Source organism: Mesoplodon densirostris, chromosome 3 (genome assembly GCF_025265405.1).
Source record: "Mesoplodon densirostris isolate mMesDen1 chromosome 3, mMesDen1 primary haplotype, whole genome shotgun sequence".
In the NCBI taxonomy this organism is placed as follows: Eukaryota; Metazoa; Chordata; class Mammalia; order Artiodactyla; family Ziphiidae; genus Mesoplodon; species Mesoplodon densirostris.
In genome coordinates this window covers 145,868,536-145,886,738 of record NC_082663.1, presented here as the reverse complement: position 1 = coordinate 145,886,738, position 18,203 = coordinate 145,868,536, and the positions used below count along the sequence as shown (strand labels likewise).

The 18,203-nt window shown below is 55.0% G+C and overlaps 2 protein-coding genes across 6 annotated transcripts; one reads left to right on the top strand and one right to left on the bottom strand.

Moving 5' to 3' along the window:
• The first annotated feature begins 3,540 nt into the window (after positions 1-3,540).
• ATG4D (autophagy related 4D cysteine peptidase) lies at positions 3,541-9,925 on the top strand. Of its 4 annotated transcripts, XM_060094153.1 has the most exons (10): positions 3,542-4,152; positions 4,710-4,793; positions 4,875-5,048; positions 5,347-5,623; positions 5,697-5,761; positions 7,168-7,298; positions 8,369-8,447; positions 8,524-8,600; positions 8,678-8,797; positions 9,386-9,925. In XM_060094153.1, the coding sequence occupies exons 1-10, from the start codon at positions 3,921-3,923 to the stop codon at positions 9,566-9,568; spliced, it is 1,422 nt and encodes a 473-aa protein (XP_059950136.1). In that variant the 5' UTR covers positions 3,542-3,920; the 3' UTR covers positions 9,569-9,925. The 4 variants fall into 4 exon arrangements, with proteins under 4 accessions (XP_059950139.1, XP_059950140.1, XP_059950136.1 ...); XM_060094156.1 differs by lacking the exon at positions 8,678-8,797 and having other exon boundaries at positions 3,541-4,152; XM_060094155.1 differs by lacking the exon at positions 4,710-4,793.
• KRI1 (KRI1 homolog) lies at positions 9,596-18,155 on the bottom strand. Of its 2 annotated transcripts, none has more exons than XM_060094152.1 (19): positions 18,050-18,155; positions 17,879-17,952; positions 17,012-17,117; positions 16,403-16,511; positions 16,096-16,150; positions 15,960-16,009; positions 15,566-15,662; positions 15,398-15,475; positions 14,979-15,106; positions 14,403-14,529; positions 14,222-14,317; positions 13,949-14,119; positions 13,037-13,112; positions 12,853-12,941; positions 12,641-12,767; positions 12,425-12,555; positions 11,444-11,508; positions 11,250-11,348; positions 9,596-10,490 (listed from the first exon to the last, which is right to left on the bottom strand). In XM_060094152.1, exons 1-19 carry the CDS (start codon positions 18,141-18,143, stop codon positions 10,151-10,153), a joined length of 2,112 nt encoding a protein of 703 aa, XP_059950135.1. In that variant the 5' UTR covers positions 18,144-18,155; the 3' UTR covers positions 9,596-10,150. The 2 variants fall into 2 exon arrangements, with proteins under 2 accessions (XP_059950135.1, XP_059950134.1); XM_060094151.1 differs by having other exon boundaries at positions 15,960-16,006; positions 18,050-18,154.
• Positions 18,156-18,203: the final 48 nt, after the last annotated feature.

Genomic DNA, 18,203 nt, shown 5'->3' with positions numbered 1-18,203 from the left:
AATGTTTATATATATATATATATATATATATATGTATGTATATTTTGCCACGCCACTTGGCATGCAGTATCTTAGTTCCCCCACGAGGGATCGAACCCGTGCCCCCTGAGGTGGAGGCGCAGAGTCCTAACCACTGGACCACCAGGGAATTCCCCTATATCACATTTTCTTTATCCATTCATCCATTGGTAGACATTTAGGTTGCTTGCTTCCACATCCTGGCTATTGTAAGTAACCCTGTAATAAACATGGGAGTGCACATATCTTTTTGAGATAGTGATATCATTTCCTTCAGATAAATACCCAGAAGTAGAATTGCTGGATATATGATAGTCCTATTTTTAATTCTTTGAGGAACCACCATACAGTTTTCCATAGTGGCTGCACCAGTTTTACACTCCCACCAACAGTGTTGAAGGGTTCCCTTTTCTCCACATCCTCACCAACATTTGTTATCTCTTGTCTTTTTGATAATAGTCATTCTAACACCTGTTAGAATGACTATTATCATAGTCATTGTGGTTTTGATTTGCATTTCTCTGATGATTAGTGATGTCAAGCACCTTTTCATGTACCAGTTGGCCATCTGTATGTCTTCTTTGGAAGAATATCTATTCAGACCCTCTGCCTGTTACCAGAAAACCCGCCTCTTTGTGGGTGTCAAGCCAAAAGACACAACCAAGCCGAAGATAAGATAAGATCGGGAGAAGGAAGGATTTATTACTTGCAACAAGTAAGGAGAATCCCAGGGATCTTTCCCAAAGCAGTGTCTCCCCAGACAGTAAAATTGGGGACGTTTTAAGCTAAGATTATATGCATATCCATGAAGGGGTTTGAGCAGAGGAGAATTCAGCGTAGAATCTGGACAAAGGTTGACAGAGTCCAAGCTTAAGTTGATGAAATCAAGAGGGTCAGAAAAGGCCAACATCATCATTCCTTAGGTTCTAGTTGATCTGGTGACTGAGCACTTGAGGGGAGTTTGAATTCTGCAAAACAGCTCAAGAGAGTGCTTCAGGCTACTCTTTACCACTGAAACAGAACTGGAAGTCTTTACAACTGATTTATTATCTTTGCTATTGTTACTTCTCTTGCCTGATAACAGTGGTTCATTCCTGCATTCTTTCGTTCCCTTAAGATCATTAATTACTGAGACTTCTTCAAGGGCAAGCACTGTGGCTGGCCTTAGATCACAAAATGGCTTAGGCAAAAAATGGCTTCTCTTATGTCAAAAAGGTATATCTGGTTCTTTTCTTCCAGGGACCCTTACCCTATCTGCTTACATGCCCACTTTTTTTTAAAAAAATTATTTATTTATTTGGCTGCGTCAGGTCTTAGTTGCGGCACACGGGGTCTTCATTTTGGCAGGTGGACTCTTCCTTACGCACATAGGCTTCTCTCTAGTTGTGGCACACAGGCTCTAGAGTGCAGGCTCAGTAGTTGTGGTGCACAGGCTTAGTTGCCCCACCACGTGTGGGAACTTAGTTCCCCAACCAGGGATTGAACCCATGTCCCCTGCACTGGAAGGCGGATTCTTAACCACTGGACCACCAGGGACGTACCCCATGCCCACTTTTTTTTTTTTTTTGTACGTGGGCCTCTAACCGTTGTGGCCTCTCCCGTTGCGGAGCACAGGCTCCGGACGCACAGGCTCAGCGGCCATGGCTCACGGGCCTAGCCGCTCCGCGGCATGTGGGATCTTCCCGGACCGGGGCACGAACCCGTGTCCCCTGCATCGGCAGGCGGACTCTCAACCACTGCGCCACCAGGGAAGCCCCCCCATGCCCACTTTTTAATTGAACTAGCTGTATTTTTTTTTACATGGCTACTAGAATATTGAAAAATGTACCTCATGTTATGTTTCTATTAAACAGTACTGCTCTAGATTTTTTTGTTGTGGTGGAAATTGTTCTTGAAGATAATTTTATAAATAGATAGGTTCTTCCAGCTGTTGTGTGGATTTGAGGGGTCAGAGATGGCATTCAGGAGGCCAGGAAGGATGCAACAGTGGTGATGGGGGCCAGACCTCAGAGGGCAGTGGTGGGAATAAGAAAGACAATAGCAGTAACAATTCAAAGTGAAGTGGTGGTTGCTGTGTTTTAAACATTTTGCATATTCATTTAATTCTTCTCCCAAACCCTAGGAAGTAGGCACTATTACTCTCCCATTTGGCAGATGAAGAAACTGAGGTACAGATAAGCAAGGTCACCTGTCTAAGACACCTGGCTGCAGTGTCTGCCCATAACTATTGTGCTCCTTTGGGGACATGAGGACAATTGGGGACAGATTAGTAAGTGGACTGACACACCCCCAGGAAGGAAGGAATAGGAATAGGGCCCTCACCATGCACTAATGTTATAGCAGTCCAAGCTGACTCAGACAATCAGGTTATGATAACTGCTCTGGAAAAAAAAAATAGCAGGGAAGGGGGAAGGATCCCAAGGGTAGGGGTGGGGTGGAATTATGAAGGTGGCCACACTGCAGGGATGACATTTGAATAAAGTCCTGAAAGAGGTTGAGGGACAGCCATGCAGATATCTCAGGGAAGAGAGGTCTAGGCAGAGGCAACAGCAAGTGCAAAGGTCTTGAGGTGGATTGGTACCTGTCGAATTTGAGGAAGGAGGCAGGTGTGTGGTTGAAGGGAAGTGAATGAGGGAAGAACCAAAGGTGAGAAAGTCCGGGAGGTGACTGTACTTTTGTGCCTTCTTCACATTGCATGCCCTTGTCTAAATCCTTCATCCAACTTCCTTCTGCCTGCTGAGGACAGAGCCCGTGGGTTGGCCACTAGAGGCCACCCTCTCTGTGGTTCCCAGGGCACTCATCCTGCCTTTGAGGTCATGATTGGCTTTCTCTGAGCCCTAACTGTGCCTCAAACGCCTCGCTAAGCGCTTTATGAGAATGAACTCAGCTCGTCCTCCTAACATTCCCGAGTTAGATGCACTGAAAAATTTTTACAGCTTTCTTGAGGTATAACTGACATACAAAAAACCACACACTTTTAATGTGTACAATCAGTTGAGCTTTCACATGCTGGAAACCATCACCACAATCAAGGTACTAAACACATCCTAAGCCCTTTTTTATCCCTCGCTCCCACCTCTCCCCACCCCACCCCCAGGCAACCACTGATCTGCTTTCTATGACTATAGATGAGGTTGCATTTTCTAGAGTTTAAATAAATGGGACCAGCGAGTATATACTCTTCTTTTTTGTCTGGCTTCTTTCCCTTAGCAAAATTAGGAAGATTCGTTTATGTTGTTGCGTGTATTTGAGCCCTTCTGCTCCTGGGGAAACTAAAGCACGTAGGGGTGTGGCTTGAAGGCGGAGTTTGTGGGAGTGGGTGTCACGCACAGGTTGGGCCCCCGACCGAGGCGGGTCTTGGGTGCGCAGCCCGCAGAGCAGCGCTCTGATCCTCTGGCGGACGTGGGCAGGTGCAAACCGCGTAGGGGCCCCGCCTGGGGGTCAGTCCCCCAGCGCAGGATGGGGCGGGGCCGGAACCGGCGAGGGGCGGGGCCTGGCGCGGGCTTCCCGGCTCTGGGGCTTCCGATAAGGACCTCCAGGGGCTCGGCCGCGCCTGGGCTCTGCGATAAGGCGGGCGGTGCAGGGGGTCGCGGGGCGCCGCAGGGAGGCGCGGCGTCAGGAGGTCACAGCGCGGCCACGAGGGACTGGGGCCGGGGACCCAGGTTGGGGGCCGGGCTTGGGCGGGGCGTCCGGCTGTGTCACGCCCGCCTCCCTCCCGGGGCCAGGGCCGCTAAAATGGCGGCGGCGGCGGCGACACCGTCCCGCACAGGGCCCGGGGTCCTGGTCGCCGTGCCGGGGGCCCACTAGCGCCTTCCTGGGCGCCCGCGTCCTGGCCGCGTCCTGGCCCCTGGGGCGCTCGAGCGGGGCCCCTGGGGCCCTCGGTCGGCCCTCTCGGCGCGCCCATGAACTCCGTGTCGCCGGCCGCAGCTCAGTACCGGAGCGGCAGCCAGGAGGACGCGCGCAGCCCCGAGGGCCGCAGGCCACGGCGCCCCCGAACCCCGGACCCCAACGGCCTGGGGCCCTCCGGAGCCAGCGGCCCCGCTCTTGCGTTGCCCGGTACAGGCCCGGGGGAGCCGGACGAAGTGGACAAGTTTAAAGCGAAGTTCCTGACAGCCTGGAACAACGTCAAGTACGGTGAGGAGGGGGCGGGCCCCGGGGTTGGGTTCTGAGGTGGGAGCGAGCTGAGGGTTCAGGCGGGCCGGGGGCTTGGAGGTCGGTGGGAGTCAAGGAGAACCAGACCCTGCACCTGTCAGGTATTCCACCCTTTGTTCCCCTCCTGTGAGTCACCTGTGGGTAGGTCCCCCGCCCTGCCCTGCCCAGAGCGGGCCGCTGGCTGGCAGGTCCAAAGGGGAATGTGTTTACAAGCCTCAGTCGATTCTCCGTGTGACCTTGGGCAAGGTTTTTTGTTTCCCTGTGCCTCCATTTTCCTTCTCTGTAAAATGGGTACAGTAATCAGACGTGCTTTGATTCATCCCGAATTAACGGCAGACATGCATGTGGCTGTTACTAGGGGCTCCGCCTCCATCCAGGAGAAATGTAGCACGGATTCCCCAGAGCCTTCCCTGAGATAGGAACTAGGATAGTCCCCATCACACAGGTGGGAGAATTTAAGCGCTGTTGCTGCCCTGTTAGGTTGCGTGTCTGCCAAGCAAGTGCTTCATCTTGCTGGACACTGCCCCATGTCTCCCCAGGTTGGGTAGTCAAAAGCCGGACCAGCTTTAGCAAGATTTCCAGCGTCCACCTCTGTGGCCGCCGCTACCGCTTCGAGGGCGAGGGTGAGCTGGTGGCCCCTGGCTAGGGTTGGAGGAGTCCCCCAGGGGTGTTTCTCGTGGCAACTGACGAGTCTGCTCTTGTAGGTGACATCCAGCGTTTCCAGCGGGACTTTGTATCTCGCCTATGGTTCACATACCGCCGGGACTTCCCACCTCTCGCTGGGGGCTGCCTGACCTCCGACTGTGGCTGGGGATGCATGTTACGGAGTGGGCAGATGATGCTAGCTCAGGGACTGCTGCTGCACTTCCTGCCCAGAGGTGAGCGGTGGAGGGCGAAGGGCACGGTAGGAGCGTAGCGCCCACCACAGGTCAGCAGTGTTAGAACTGTTTGCAAACAAAGAGTTTAAAGTCATGTTAGAATTGCGTGTAAAGTAAGCTTGTGGGGGTGGGGGGCGGGGAGTGAGAGTTGTTTAGAAAATAAGTTGAAGGAATGTGAAAATTGCAGTTAAACACGGCATCTCTGGAGCGGTAAAGTTGTGTGTAAATCATGGATAGTGGGAACTGTGCCCCACCCCCTACACCATCGCCATTTGACTCTTAACTCCATCCCTACCAGACTGGACGTGGTCCCTGGGCGCGGGCCTGGGCCCCCCTGAGCCATCGGGGTTAGCCTCTCCCAACCGGTACCGTGGGCCTGCCCACTGGATGCCTTCACGCTGGGCCCAGGCTGCCCCTGAGCCGGAGCAGGAGCACCGGCACCGGCAGATTGTATCCTGGTTCGCTGACCATCCCCGGGCCCCCTTCGGCCTACACCGGCTGGTGGAGCTTGGGCAGAGCTCGGGCAAGAAGGCGGGTGACTGGTATGGTCCGTCCCTGGTGGCGCACATACTCAGGTGAGGGCCGCTGCAGGGGACATGGGAGCTACTGGGTACCCCCAGGAGCTCAGGCCTTTCCTCCCGTCCCCAGGAAAGCTGTGGAGAGCTGCTCAGAGGTCACCCGCCTGGTGGTGTACGTTTCTCAGGACTGCACAGGTAAGGGGCTGGGAGCCAAGGTCACAGGGTTCTCACCCTGAGCCAGTCACTACCTCAGCTGCCTCTTAGGACCCACATTCCTCAGATGCTGAAACAAGTTCTGCGGCAGAGGGACCCTTGGAAAGGATTCGAGGCCCACACTGGGTCGGGCTGCTCTGGATTCCTACCCTCCCTCTGGAACCAGGAGAGGAGACTTCAGGGGCTTCTCCCTGAGTGATAGAATAAAAGACATAAGGAATTCCTCTCGCAGGTCCAACTCACTCTTGTTCCAACATGTACGAAGGTTGGGTCTCTGCCTCATAGGGTTGTCATGAGGATTAAGTGAGTCAGTGATAAAAGTAAAACCCTTAGAATAATGCTTCTCACTTAGTAAGTATTCACTAAACATTAGCTATTATTATTATTATTCCCTCAAAAACAGTTCAGGAGAGCCTTTTTCTTAGTCTGTTAGGGCTGCTGTAACAAAAATACCATAGACCAGGGAATTCCCTGGCGGTCCAGTGGTTAGGACTCGGCGCTTTCACTGCCGGGGCCCTGGTTGATCCCCGGTCGGGGACTAATATCCCACAAGCTGCGCGGCATGGCCAAAAAAACAAAACAACACACAAAAAAATAGACTGGGTGGCTTGTGAACAACAGGAATTTATTTTTCATAATTCTGGAGGCTGGGAAGTCCAAGAACAAGGCACTGGCAGTTTTCGTGTCTGTTGGGAGCCCACTTCCTGGTTCATTTTGCTGTGTCTTCAGGTAGCAAAAGGGGCAAGCGAGCTCTCTGGGGTCCCTTTTATAAGGGCAGTGATTTCACTCCTAATCCCCTCCCAAAGGCCCCACTTCCTAATTCCATCACCTTGGGGGGTAAGATTTCAACATAAGAATTTAGAGGGGGGCACAAGCATTCAGACCGTAGCAGCTGCCTCCGGAAAGGATTGAATGCACTTTTCTGGGAGCCAGGAGGGGCCTTATATAGCCACAAGGGAGGAGGCCGGAGAGGAGTAACCCGCAGACGGGACTTGAGGGGGACACACAGGAACTTTCAGCTGACTGGCGGATTGCTCAGCGCTCCCATTTCCATCTTAGAAACCCAGGCGCAGAGTCGGGAAGGACTAGAGGCACTCTGGGCTGCGGGGAAGGCTCTCCAGCTCCTCCTAGCCTTACACTGTTTGTCTAAGTCTCAGGACGTCAGTTGCCCTCTCTGTAAAATGGGGATGTCCACACCTGCCTGGAGGCCCTGGGATTGTCTGAGGGAGCTTGGGGTGGGGGGGACACTGGAAAGGTGCTTTTCTGCCGATGACAGGAGTGTCATCCCAAGAGGTTGCTCAGGCAGGGTTGGTCCTCTGAGGATGGAGGACCATACTCTGAGGCTTGAAGGGCCGGAGAGAATGTGACCTGCTGCCCTGTCCTTCCAGTGTACAAGGCGGATGTGGCACGCCTGGTGGCCAGGCCAGACCCCACAGCTGAGTGGAAGTCCGTGGTCATCCTGGTGCCAGTGCGGCTGGGTGGTGAGACTCTCAACCCCGTGTACGTGCCCTGCATGAAGGTAGGTTCTACCAGATTCTACCATGCCTCCTCCCAGGAGCCCTGCAGACTTTTTCAGCTTGGGTTAGGTGTTTATGCTTCCTTCATCTCTTCATCGGTTTATCCAGTAGTAGTTACGGAGCACCAATTATGTGCCAAGAACTGTCCCAGCTGCTGGGGATTCAGAGGTGGACAGGCAACAACTGATGCCCTCTGGGAACAGACGTTCTAATGGGGGAATAACAGGCAGTGTATGTGGAACCAAATTGACAGCTGTGGTGTTACAACTCAGACTCTAAAGGAACCAAAATTAACACGATGAAGGGCAGATGTGGGTGGCTGCACAGCCTAGGAAAGCCCCTCTCTAGCCAGAAGCAAGAGAGAAGCCAGAGGAGGAGTGTTCCAGGCAAAAGAAACAGCAAGGCTGGAAAGACCCTGATGTGTTTATACCCGGAATAAAGGCCAAAGATCTCTCCACATCCCACAAGGCCCTGTACCATCTGCCCACATTCTACAACTCACTTCATTCTGCTCCAGCCACACAGGCCTCTTCACTGTTCTCAGAGGACACCTGCCTCAGAGCCTTTGCACTTGCTGTTCCCATCACTTGGAGCACTCTTGCCCAAGATGCACTCTTTATTTTTTTTAACATCTTTATTGGAGTATAACTGCTTTACAATGGTGTGTTAGTTTCTGCTCTATAACAAAGTGAATCAGCTATATGTATCCCAAGATGCACTCTTAACTCCCTTAACTCTTTGCTAAAACATCATCTCTCAATGAGGCCTTTTCCTGATTCCCCTATTTAAAATTGCAAAGCCTTCTTCCCGCCTTTATTCTTTCTCCAGAGTGTCACCGCCTTGTGACACGTGACGTAACTTGCTCATCTTGTTCCTTGTTCTCCTGCACTAGAACATCAGTTGCTTAAGGGCAGGGTTTTGTCTATCTTGGTCACTGCTACCCCCCAGGGCCCAGCACAGGCTTGGGTTTGCACACACTGGGCCTTTGCTCTGCATTTGTTGACAGTGCTTACAGTGCTCACTGACAGCACCTGCTGTGGTTCCTTACCTTCACCCGCTTTCTTCCCTGCAGGAGCTCCTGCGTTCAGAGCTGTGCCTTGGCATCATGGGGGGCAAGCCACGCCACTCGCTGTACTTCATTGGCTATCAGGGTAGGCCCACCCCGTCCTGCTTCATCCCATCCCACCTTACCCTCTTCCACCCCTGCTCATGCTTCCTCCCCTGCAGATGACTTCCTCCTCTACCTGGACCCTCACTACTGCCAGCCCACTGTGGATGTCAGCCAGGCTGACTTCCCCCTAGAGGTGAGCTGGGATCCCCAGGGTGGGGTTGGAGGCCTGTGGAGGGTTCCCCCCGAGCCCCCCTTGTTTGTCTGCCCCAGTCCTTCCATTGCACCTCACCCCGCAAGATGGCCTTTGCCAAGATGGACCCGAGCTGTACTGTGGGGTTCTATGCTGGAGACAGGAAGGAGTTTGAGACGCTCTGCTCAGAGCTGACCAGGGTGAGCAAGGCATGCTGGAGGGTGGGAGGCAAAGGGCAGGGCTAGGGTAGAAGAGGAACAGAGGCTTTGAGGCCAGCAGGCCTGGCAATGCCACGTCCAGGCTATGTTGTTAAGATTATTATCCTGACCACAAGCTGCAAGAGCCCAGCTCTAATTAGAGCAAAAAGAGGCATGAAATGAAAAATTGAAGGGGACAGCTGCTTCCAGGGGGTCAAGTGGTAGGACCCTGCCTTGTCCTTTGGCTCTGTTTTCCTATCAAGGCTTTACCCTTATGGTGGCAAGAAGTGGCCACCAGGCTCTCTGGGCACCTACTATTTAGTTGAGTGGAAAGGGAGCCCCACCTTCTCAACAGATAGAGAAAATCCCACAGCTGTGGTTCATTGGCTGCAGAGGGTCATGTGCTCATCACTGAGCCAGTCACTATAGCCAGGGCACAGAAGGTGCTGATTGGCTGGCCTGCATCACTACCCTGGAGGGATGGGAGTTGAGTTCAGGAAGCACCTGATAAACATACCTGTTAAGACAATTATACCTACTAGGATAATTAACATGGCTTGGGGCCTGAGCTGTTCTCTCTCCTCCCACCAGGTCCTCAGCTCCTCCTCAGCCACAGAGCGATACCCCATGTTCACCCTGGTTGAGGGCCACGCTCAGGACCACAGCCTGGACGACCTCTGCTCCCAGCCCTCCCAGCCGACACTGCGGCTCCCTCGCACAGGCCGGCTCCTCAAGGCTAAACGCCCAAGCTCTGAGGACTTTGTGTTTTTATAAAGGGAGGGGATGAGGGAGAAGACATGACCCTATTTATTTTTTTATTTATGTCACTCTGGGTGTGGGAGCTTGAACTCCCCCCCTGACAAGTGCAGCTGAGAGCAGTCCAGGAAGCCTCCGGGCCGGGGCCATTCAGCCGGGTACAGAGCCTGCACACCTGCCTCCCACCAGCCAGGCCCTCCTCACTGGGCAGGGAGGGAGGGCCCCCGGGCACCCACTCAGGGCCTGACTCAGTACTGTAGTTTGCACTGGACCGTCCATGCCCCTCACCGGTCCCAACGCCCCCATCCTGCCAAGGGCTGGTGGGAGGGAGGAGGGGCTGTGACCAATGGGGGCTAATAAAGCCGTTTGACTTGACCTTGGCTATGGCTGGGCCCAGCATTTGAGGGATGGGGCTCAGGGTATGTCTCGAGGTGAGGTTCCAAGTCATCTGGAGAAGCTTATTGAGTAGGCCTCAGCTTTCACATCTCTAAGATGGGAAGACTCCCTTGCCCACAGGTAGATGAGAGGGTCTATACAGTCGATAAGAGGGGGCTTGATTGAAGGGGAGGAGCCCCAAGGCCCCTGCAGGCTCCCTTGAGCTCAGGGGTGGCTCTTAGGCCTCTGCTGCTTCCTCCGTTGCCGGCCCAGCTGGCGGAAGTGCAGCCGTTTGGGGTTGAGGCCAAAGGCCTGCAGTCTCTGGCGGCTGAACTCGCATCCACCAAGTGTTACTGTGGGGCCCAGGAGACGTGCCTTCTTGCCCCTCCTCTGCCTCTGGGGGGCCGGCTTCTCGGTGGGTGTCACAGGGGCTGCCTCTTCCTGTACTGGGGGGCTCTCAGGCTGGGGCCACTTCCCACAGGCCCCATCGGGTGCCAGCAGCTGCCCCTGTGGGCCAGCTTTGTCTCTTTGTGGCTTCCCTGTGGCTTCTGTGGGCATCTCAGTCCTGGAGGAGGAAGGCGTGGCTCAGCCCAGGCCAGTCACAGTTAGGCTTTCCATCCCCCATTTTTACAGACGTGAAAAGGGGAGGCTCAGAATTCGGGGGGCCTGGACTTCCTTGGTGGTCCAGTGGTTAAGACTCCGTGCCTTCACTGCAGGGGGCGCGGGTTCAATCCCTGGTCGGGGAACTGAGATCCCACATGCCGCGTGGCGCGGCCAAAAATAAAAAAAAAAACAATTCAGGGGCCTGCCTGGGACTCAAACGTGGGTCTGATGCAATACCAAACTGGGATTTTTCTATTGAACTCTGAGGCTGGATTGTGTCACTGATAATTTTGATTGTTGAGCCTGAGCCTGCACTAAGCTCTTCACACAAATTAACTCATTTTAGCTTTACATCAACTCCGTGAGCTTTTATCACTCCTGATTTATAGATCAGGAAATAACAGGCATAATAACAAGAGCTAATACCTATCCAGAACTTGCACTGTACCTGAATTAACTTAATCCTCAAAAAAAAGAAAAACCCAACAAGAAGTGAGCCATCTTTACCTCCATTTTATAAATAAGGAAGCAGGCCCAGAGAGGGAAAGTGACTTGCCCAACATCACACAGCTACAGCCCAGCCAGGACTTGATACGCAGGTATCAGAGAAGAGAAACCCCATTCCCAAGGTCATGTGACAGATGGCTGACAGAGCATGACTCAAAACCTGGGCCTGGCAGGCTCCCAAGCCCACCCACCCCCTACAACCAGCAATACTTACTCCTCTGGGCAGAGTGACTTGAAGATCTGCCTCTTTTTCCATACGTTCTGGGCCTTCTGGCTGTACGCCCTCCTGTCAAGCAGCTCCTTCTGCTCCGACCTGCAGGCAGCTGGGTGCTCTGGGTGGTGCCCATGCTTGCCTTCAGCCTGCCCGCCCCTCCCCCCGGGGCACCTGGCCCAGTCCCGCCCCATCACCTGTACATGCAGGTCTTCTTCAAGGAGCACCACCGGTTCAGCTCCTTGTCATCGGCAGTGAGGATCTGCAAGGTCAGGGAGAGTGGGGTCCTGCTCGTGAGCCCCAGGGGGCCCTGACCCTTAAGCCTTAGTCACCTCATGGGTCAAAGCAGGGTAATGCTAGTTCCACCCAGCAGAAATGTCATGATGGTGAGAAAGAACTGATTTCTGCAGAAGCTAATTGATTTTTTTGTTGTTGGGGGCATCAGATGGGGAAACTGCGGCTCAAAGAGGGGATCCTTGCCCCAAGTCACATGGCCAGGAAGTGGCTACTCTCAGATTACAATTTGGGCCCTTGAGCCCTGACCCCATGCACTGTGGTCCCAGCAGCCTCAGACCAGGGCAGGGGTCTCCATGCCAATGACTGGGTTTGCTAATTACAGATGAGGCCCAGGTTCCTCACTTATGAGTTGGGCACCCCCTTAGAACCTACTGGAAGGTCATCAGGAAGATGCAGTGAATGCAGATGTTATAAGCTCAATAAACATCGTCTATTTTTACTGTCAAGCATCCATAACCATTGTGGCTAAGGCGCAGATGACATTCAAAGCATATGTTTTTCACATCCACATCCATGAGGTGGGGCTCTCAGGAGGCCCATTTTACAGACGGGGAAACCCAGGCACAGAGGCTCTAGTCACATGTCCAAGGTTATACAGCTGGTGAGCGGCTGAGCCAGGATTTGAACCTGTGTCACGTCTTAATGGTCACCCTGCTGCCGATATACAGTAACAGAATTAAAACTAATATTTACTGGGGCCTGCTGTGGGCAAAGCACTGTTTCAGCCCCTGCCTCACAGAAACCCCTTGAGGCAGGTAATATTAGTAGTACTGTCATTAGCACTATTATTCCTATTGTTTTCGAGATGAAAAAACAGGCCATGTCACAGCACAGATGGCTCCAGGCTCCCCCTTGCCTAGCGGGTGCCCCCAGGGTCCCACCTCCTCGGTGCTGAGCCCGAAGTCACAGGGCACCACCGTGCGGTACTTGAAGCGACAGGGCAGGTCATCGATGATGTCCTCGTAGTCCAGCCGGTAATACTCGTCCAGGTACTCCTCAAATGTCTTGTCCCCTGAGCGGGGACAGAGCCAGGCTGCCAGGGTGTGCCGGGCCCTGTGGAGCCCCTGCCTGCCCACGGCCACCCACCCGGGCCTCACCAGGGTCAAACACAGGCTTCTCCTGCCCCACGGCTGTGGCGAAAGGCGACTTTCGCTTCTTCTTGCCCAACGAAGGAGCCTTGCGCTGCTTCTTCTGAGGCTGGCTGGGGTCATAGTCGGCATCCATCTGTCGGGATGCACAGGTCAGGCCTGCCCTTGCGGTCCTCGGGACCCTCTGAGGACCCCCAGATCCCCGCGCCCAGGGCACCTACATTGAAGTCGGGGTCCTCGCAGTGCGGCTCCTGCTGGCTCCAAGCTCCACCCTGCTCCGGCCCAGCCCACGTGTCCCAGTTCCAGTCGTCTGATTCCAGAGGACAGGCAGGCAGGGGTGGGCCGGGGGGTCAGGTCAGGCCAAGCAAGTCCCCGCCCCCAGCCCACTGCCCCAGGTGACCTCACCTTCAAGCCCTTCCTCTTCCTCAAACTGTGGCTTCTCCTCCTCCATGGTTCCATAGAACTTGTCCCCGAAGCACTTCTGCAGGGTTGGGGCCGCGAGGGTGAGCAGGGCCCACTCCCCCCAGATGGCAGTACTCCTGCACCTCACATGGCCTCGCAGCACTCCCCTCAGCTCCTGATGTCGGGGGAACCCTGTGTGTCTGGGCCCCTCCACACCCACTTTTGGCTCATCTTGTCCCCTTGACCCCCCTGCTCTCTGCCCCCTGTTCCACTGGCTGGCAAAGGCAGATATTGCTAACCATGCCATTTATAAGCACCTACTACATGCTGGACGCTGGGCTGCATCTCACTATGTTCTCACAAGCTCCCCAAGAAACAGAAACTACTGCCAAATATTGAGAAGCTGAAGCTCAGGACTGAGAAGCTTCTAGAAAGTGAAGGCTGAACTCCAACCACACAGCACTCACACACTCCAGTTTTCACCTGGCCCACCTATGCATCCTTAGTCTCCTTCCTTGACCTCCCAGGCTTAGTCAGGGGCAGCTTTGCGGTGCCTGTGATCCCCAGTGCTCTCCCATCCAGCCCTCATCGCCTGTTCCAATGGCCTGAAGCTGTGTTTCCCCAAATACAACAACAAACACTAACGGCTCAATAAATGAGTTTAAAGGAAATACCATAACCCACAGTTCCTTGAGCATTTACCAAGTTAATTAACATTTACTATTCCTCTCAGGCTATCTTTACAACAGCCCTGACGTAAATGCTGCAGTTAGACTCACTTTATAGACAAGAGACACAGGGTCAGAGAGGTCAAGTCACTTTTCTGAGGCCACACAGCCAGGAAGGGACTGCTGATTCCAGAGCCACGCTCTGAGCACTCGGCTGCACAGCCGGGCTGGGGCTCTGGGGCCACACCTGCATGAGCTGGTCGTGCTGGGTGGGGTCAAAGTCGTCCTCGAGGTCCTGCTCCTCAAAGCCCAGTGTCTCGTTGCCTGTGACCTGCCGCAGCCTCTCCAACTTGGCCAGAATCTCCTTCCTCTTCAGGTTCTTCAGCTGCTTGAGTTCCTCCTGCTTCTTCGCTTTCTCCTGCAGGCGGCAGTTCACGGGAGAGGGAGGGTATGGGCTCCCCCCTCCCCGCGCAGGCTGGGCCCCGCCTCCTCACAGCGCACCACCCCAACAGACACTCACCCTCCTCTTCCGCTCCCGGGTCTCTTCCCTCCTCTCCTTCCTGCGCTCGTCCTTTTGGCGCACGGAGGATGTGATGTTCCGAGGATAGGTCTTGACCTGTGGGCAGCAGAGATGATTCCAGGCTCTCCCGGCCTGGACCCTGCGGCCCAGGTCCTCCCCGGAGCTGGCACTGGCCACCCACCGAGGCAGCGTCTGGCTCCTCGAAGCGGAAGTTGTACTTGTGCTCAAAGTCCTCCTGTTTCTTCAGAAACAGCTCACCCTCGTCTGAGGAGTCGTCCACGGCCAGCTGGACCGGGGGGCCAGGGACCCTGAGGGACGAGATGGGATGGGACTGGGGGCGTCAGCCGAGCTCCTGCACTCCTGTGTACCAGCATATTAACTCATTTAATCCTCACAAGAACCCTCTGCTAGGGTGCCGCCGTTACCCCCATTACAGATGGGAAAACCGAGGCATGGAAATCCAGTGGCAGGGCCCCCTGGCTCCAGAGCCCACACTCGGCAGCTTTTCCTCAAGAAAGGCTAACTCTGGGGAATTCCCTGGTGGTCCAGTGGTTAAGACTCACACTTCCACTGCAGGGGCCACAGGTTCAATCCCTGGTTGGGGAACTAAGATCCTGCATGCCACACAGCGCAGCCAAAAAGAAAAGAAAAGAAAGGCTAACTCTGCTACCATCTATGTGAAAAAGTGTAAACGCCTGGTGCCTTTTCCCTTCTGGCCAGTGCTGGCTCCAGGCCCCTGGGGGACATGGCTACTCACCCTTCTTCTCCTTCCTCCTCTTCCTCCTCATCTCCCTCCTCCTCGTAGCGTTTGTTGAGGATGTAATCCCGCAGGAAGCGCTCCCCCTCATCCAGCTCTGGGTTGTTCCAATATTCCTTGAGGTGAGTCTAAGGGTAAAGGGGGGGTAATAGGACCCGAATCAGGGACTCGGGGACAGGGAAGGAGCACAGATGTGGGCACCCAGTGGATTTGAGTGACTGCAGCTTCACAGCCGGCCTATGAAGTAGGTGGGCTAATCCTCATTTTATAGATGTAGAAGCTGAGGCCCAGAGAGGGACACACCCCATCTTTGGAGAATGTGCTCCTGGCTACCCTCTCAAGGGCCGGTTTCCAGGGAAAGTTTGGATGGAGGCAGACCAGGCAGTTCAGTGGGTCAGGGACCAAGAATGGGAGCTCACCAGTTCTTTCAGGGTGTCGGGGTTCTGAATCTCCTTCTGCCCCTTCAGCCACTCGATGTAATCAGCATCCTCCTGGGCCTGGGGGGAAGGCCAGCGCTGAGGGTCTCTGGGAGCCCTGGGGCCCCCTCTCTGCCACCAGCCCCCGTCTAGCTGGGCCCCAGCACCCACCTTCTCCTCTCTGCTTTTAGCACGTTTCCGCAGGAACCCGGAGCCACCTTCCCCGGCACTGTCCTCGTCCTCACTGTCCTCCACAAATGCCCGGAAGCTGCCCATGTGAGAGAACAAACCTCAGAACGGGTGGGCTGGCCCTGCCCGTTGCCCCAAGACAAGCCCCGTCTACTAAGCCCTGAGCTCGTCCTGACAAGCCCAGAGCTGTGCTGTGACATAGAGCCCATGACCAACCCCATATCACAGATGCAGAAACTGAGGCCCAGAGCTAGCAAACGATGTGCCCAAGGGCACACAGCCATTAAGGGACAGAGCTGGATTTGAACCCAGGCCCACCCAACCTCAGAGCCTCAACTCCTTTCCATCTGGCCACTCAGCCAGCCCCAGGGCTCACCTTTCCTTCAGCTGTTTCTGTTCTTCCACATAACTTTTCGATGAGGTCTGCTGCAGAGAGAGTGACATGGGCCTCAGGCCCAGCCCTGAGGCTCCAAGCGCCCCCAAGCCCCCCACCCAACCTCCACCCCACTCACTTGGAGTCTCTGATTGGAGGCCTCCCCGTCTGAATTCTCCTCATCGACATATTTGCTGTGTGAAGAAGGAAGAAGGCTTCAGAATAGACGCCCCATGGCCTGTCTGTCCCCATGGGGTAGGGGGCTGTTAAGAGCAACAGCTGGTGGAGGGGGCAGTGGGGTGCAGGCAGGTCACCAAGGCTCCTGCTCTCCAGGGTTCCCTCAACTCTGGTGAGTCACCAGCTTCTTCCCACCCCTGCCCCTAAGTGCTTGATGTGTCCACCTACCCTAGGAAGGTGGGAGCTGAGGGGTCAGGCTTTCTCCTTACCCTCCCTTCTCCAAGATAACCTTCCTCTCGTAGTCCTTCAGGTACATGGGCTGCACCTTCTTTTGCTTCTCTTCAGCTGCTGGCTCCTCCTTACTGTCCGAGGACGATGCTGCGAGGACACCAGAAGACACCTGCCATCACCCACATCCACAAACCCCTTCCTCCCCCAGGCAGAGAGTAAGACTATGCTGGGCCAGAGTCAGACCGAGGTTTCAAATCCCCGAGCCGCTAGTTCCCAGCTATCAAAGAGGCATCATACTTACTACTACCTGGAAGTACTTGGCAGTGATCATTCAGTGAATAAGTCACACTCAGAACAGGGCCAAGCACACAGCCGTTATTAATAACAACAGGTCTTAACCTAAGACACTCTGCTAAGTGGTTTTTTTGTTTTGTTTTTTTTGCCTTGCCGCGTGGCATGCCGGATCTTAGTTCCCCACCAGGGATTGAACCCGTTCCCCCTGCAGTAGAAGAATGGAGTCTTAACCAGCGGACTGCCAGGGAAGTCCCTTTGCTAATCAGTTTTGATGTGTGTGGAGATCCATTAAACAGTCACAACCGCCTATAAAGCAATGAGGAATCTGGGCCTCAGGAGAAGTAGTCCCAGACCTGTTCTCTGATAGAAGGTGGCATCTTTCTGATAGATGCGCGGATCCTTCTTCTTCAGTAAGGAGAGGGTCTTGTAAAAGTCACGCTCCTGCTGAGTGTCAAATTCCTAGGGCAGGAAACGGGGTGGGGACAGACTTCAGAAAGGGGCTGTGACGGGGGCAGTAAGCAACGGGGCAGGTGGGCTGAGAGTGTGTGGGAATTAGTGTGCAGAGGGGTATATATTAGGAGGAAGGGGGGGAATCCGGCTGGGTAGAGGCAGGTGGGGGTGGAGGGCTGGATGTGAATTAGGGTGAGTGATCAGTTAGGTGGAGGAAGGAGAGGGGACCTCTTGGGGGTGGGCCACACATAGGTAACGGATATGAGACAGAGGAAGGTAGCAGGCAAGGGGGTGGGTGGTACTTTCTGGTATCAACAAGGGATAGACAACCTAGGGGCAAGTGGACAGAGGGCACATAAGAACAGAGAGGAAGGGCTGGACTGCTCAGTGAGGCTGGGAAGATCAGGGCTGATATGGGGAAAAGCTGGGTGCCCCATGTGGCAGAGGGATGCCCCACTCTGGGAACAGAGGCAGACACGGAGAAACGGTTAAACTGTTAGGGACGAAAATGTGGACACAGGGTTCACACCTCACAGATCAAGATGGGCAGGTAGATCCGAGGTAGGGGAGGGCAAGTAGGGGAGATCTGCCCACTCCCTGGGGATGGGGAGGGCGCTGTCTGTCCCTCATGGAAATGGGGGGTGGGAGATGGACGCTCCCGTTCGGCGCGATGGGGTTGGGGGCTAGCCGCCCCATATAAGTCGGGGCCGGGATGCGGTGGGGGGCTTGGACACCTCCCGCAAGTCCGGGAGGGAGGCGGGGAAGCTCACCACGCGCTCGTCGCCGGAGTCAGACTCGGAGCTGGAGTCGCCGCAGCTGTCCCTATCCCCATAGCGATCTTTCACTGTGGGGCACAGATGGGATCCCCCCAGCTCAGCCTGGGGGACCAGATCAACCCCCACTTCCCGACCGCCCTGCACGCGCCGGCGCCCCGCACTCACGCCGCTGCAGCTCCTCGCGCTCCCGGTAGCGGCCGTACCGCGCGGCGAACGCCGCGTTCACCCGCAGGGGTGACGACCCGCGCGGCTCCGGCATGGCGGCTCTACGACCCACTGCGCACGCGTGTGGAGAGACCCCACCCCCAGAAGGCGGGGC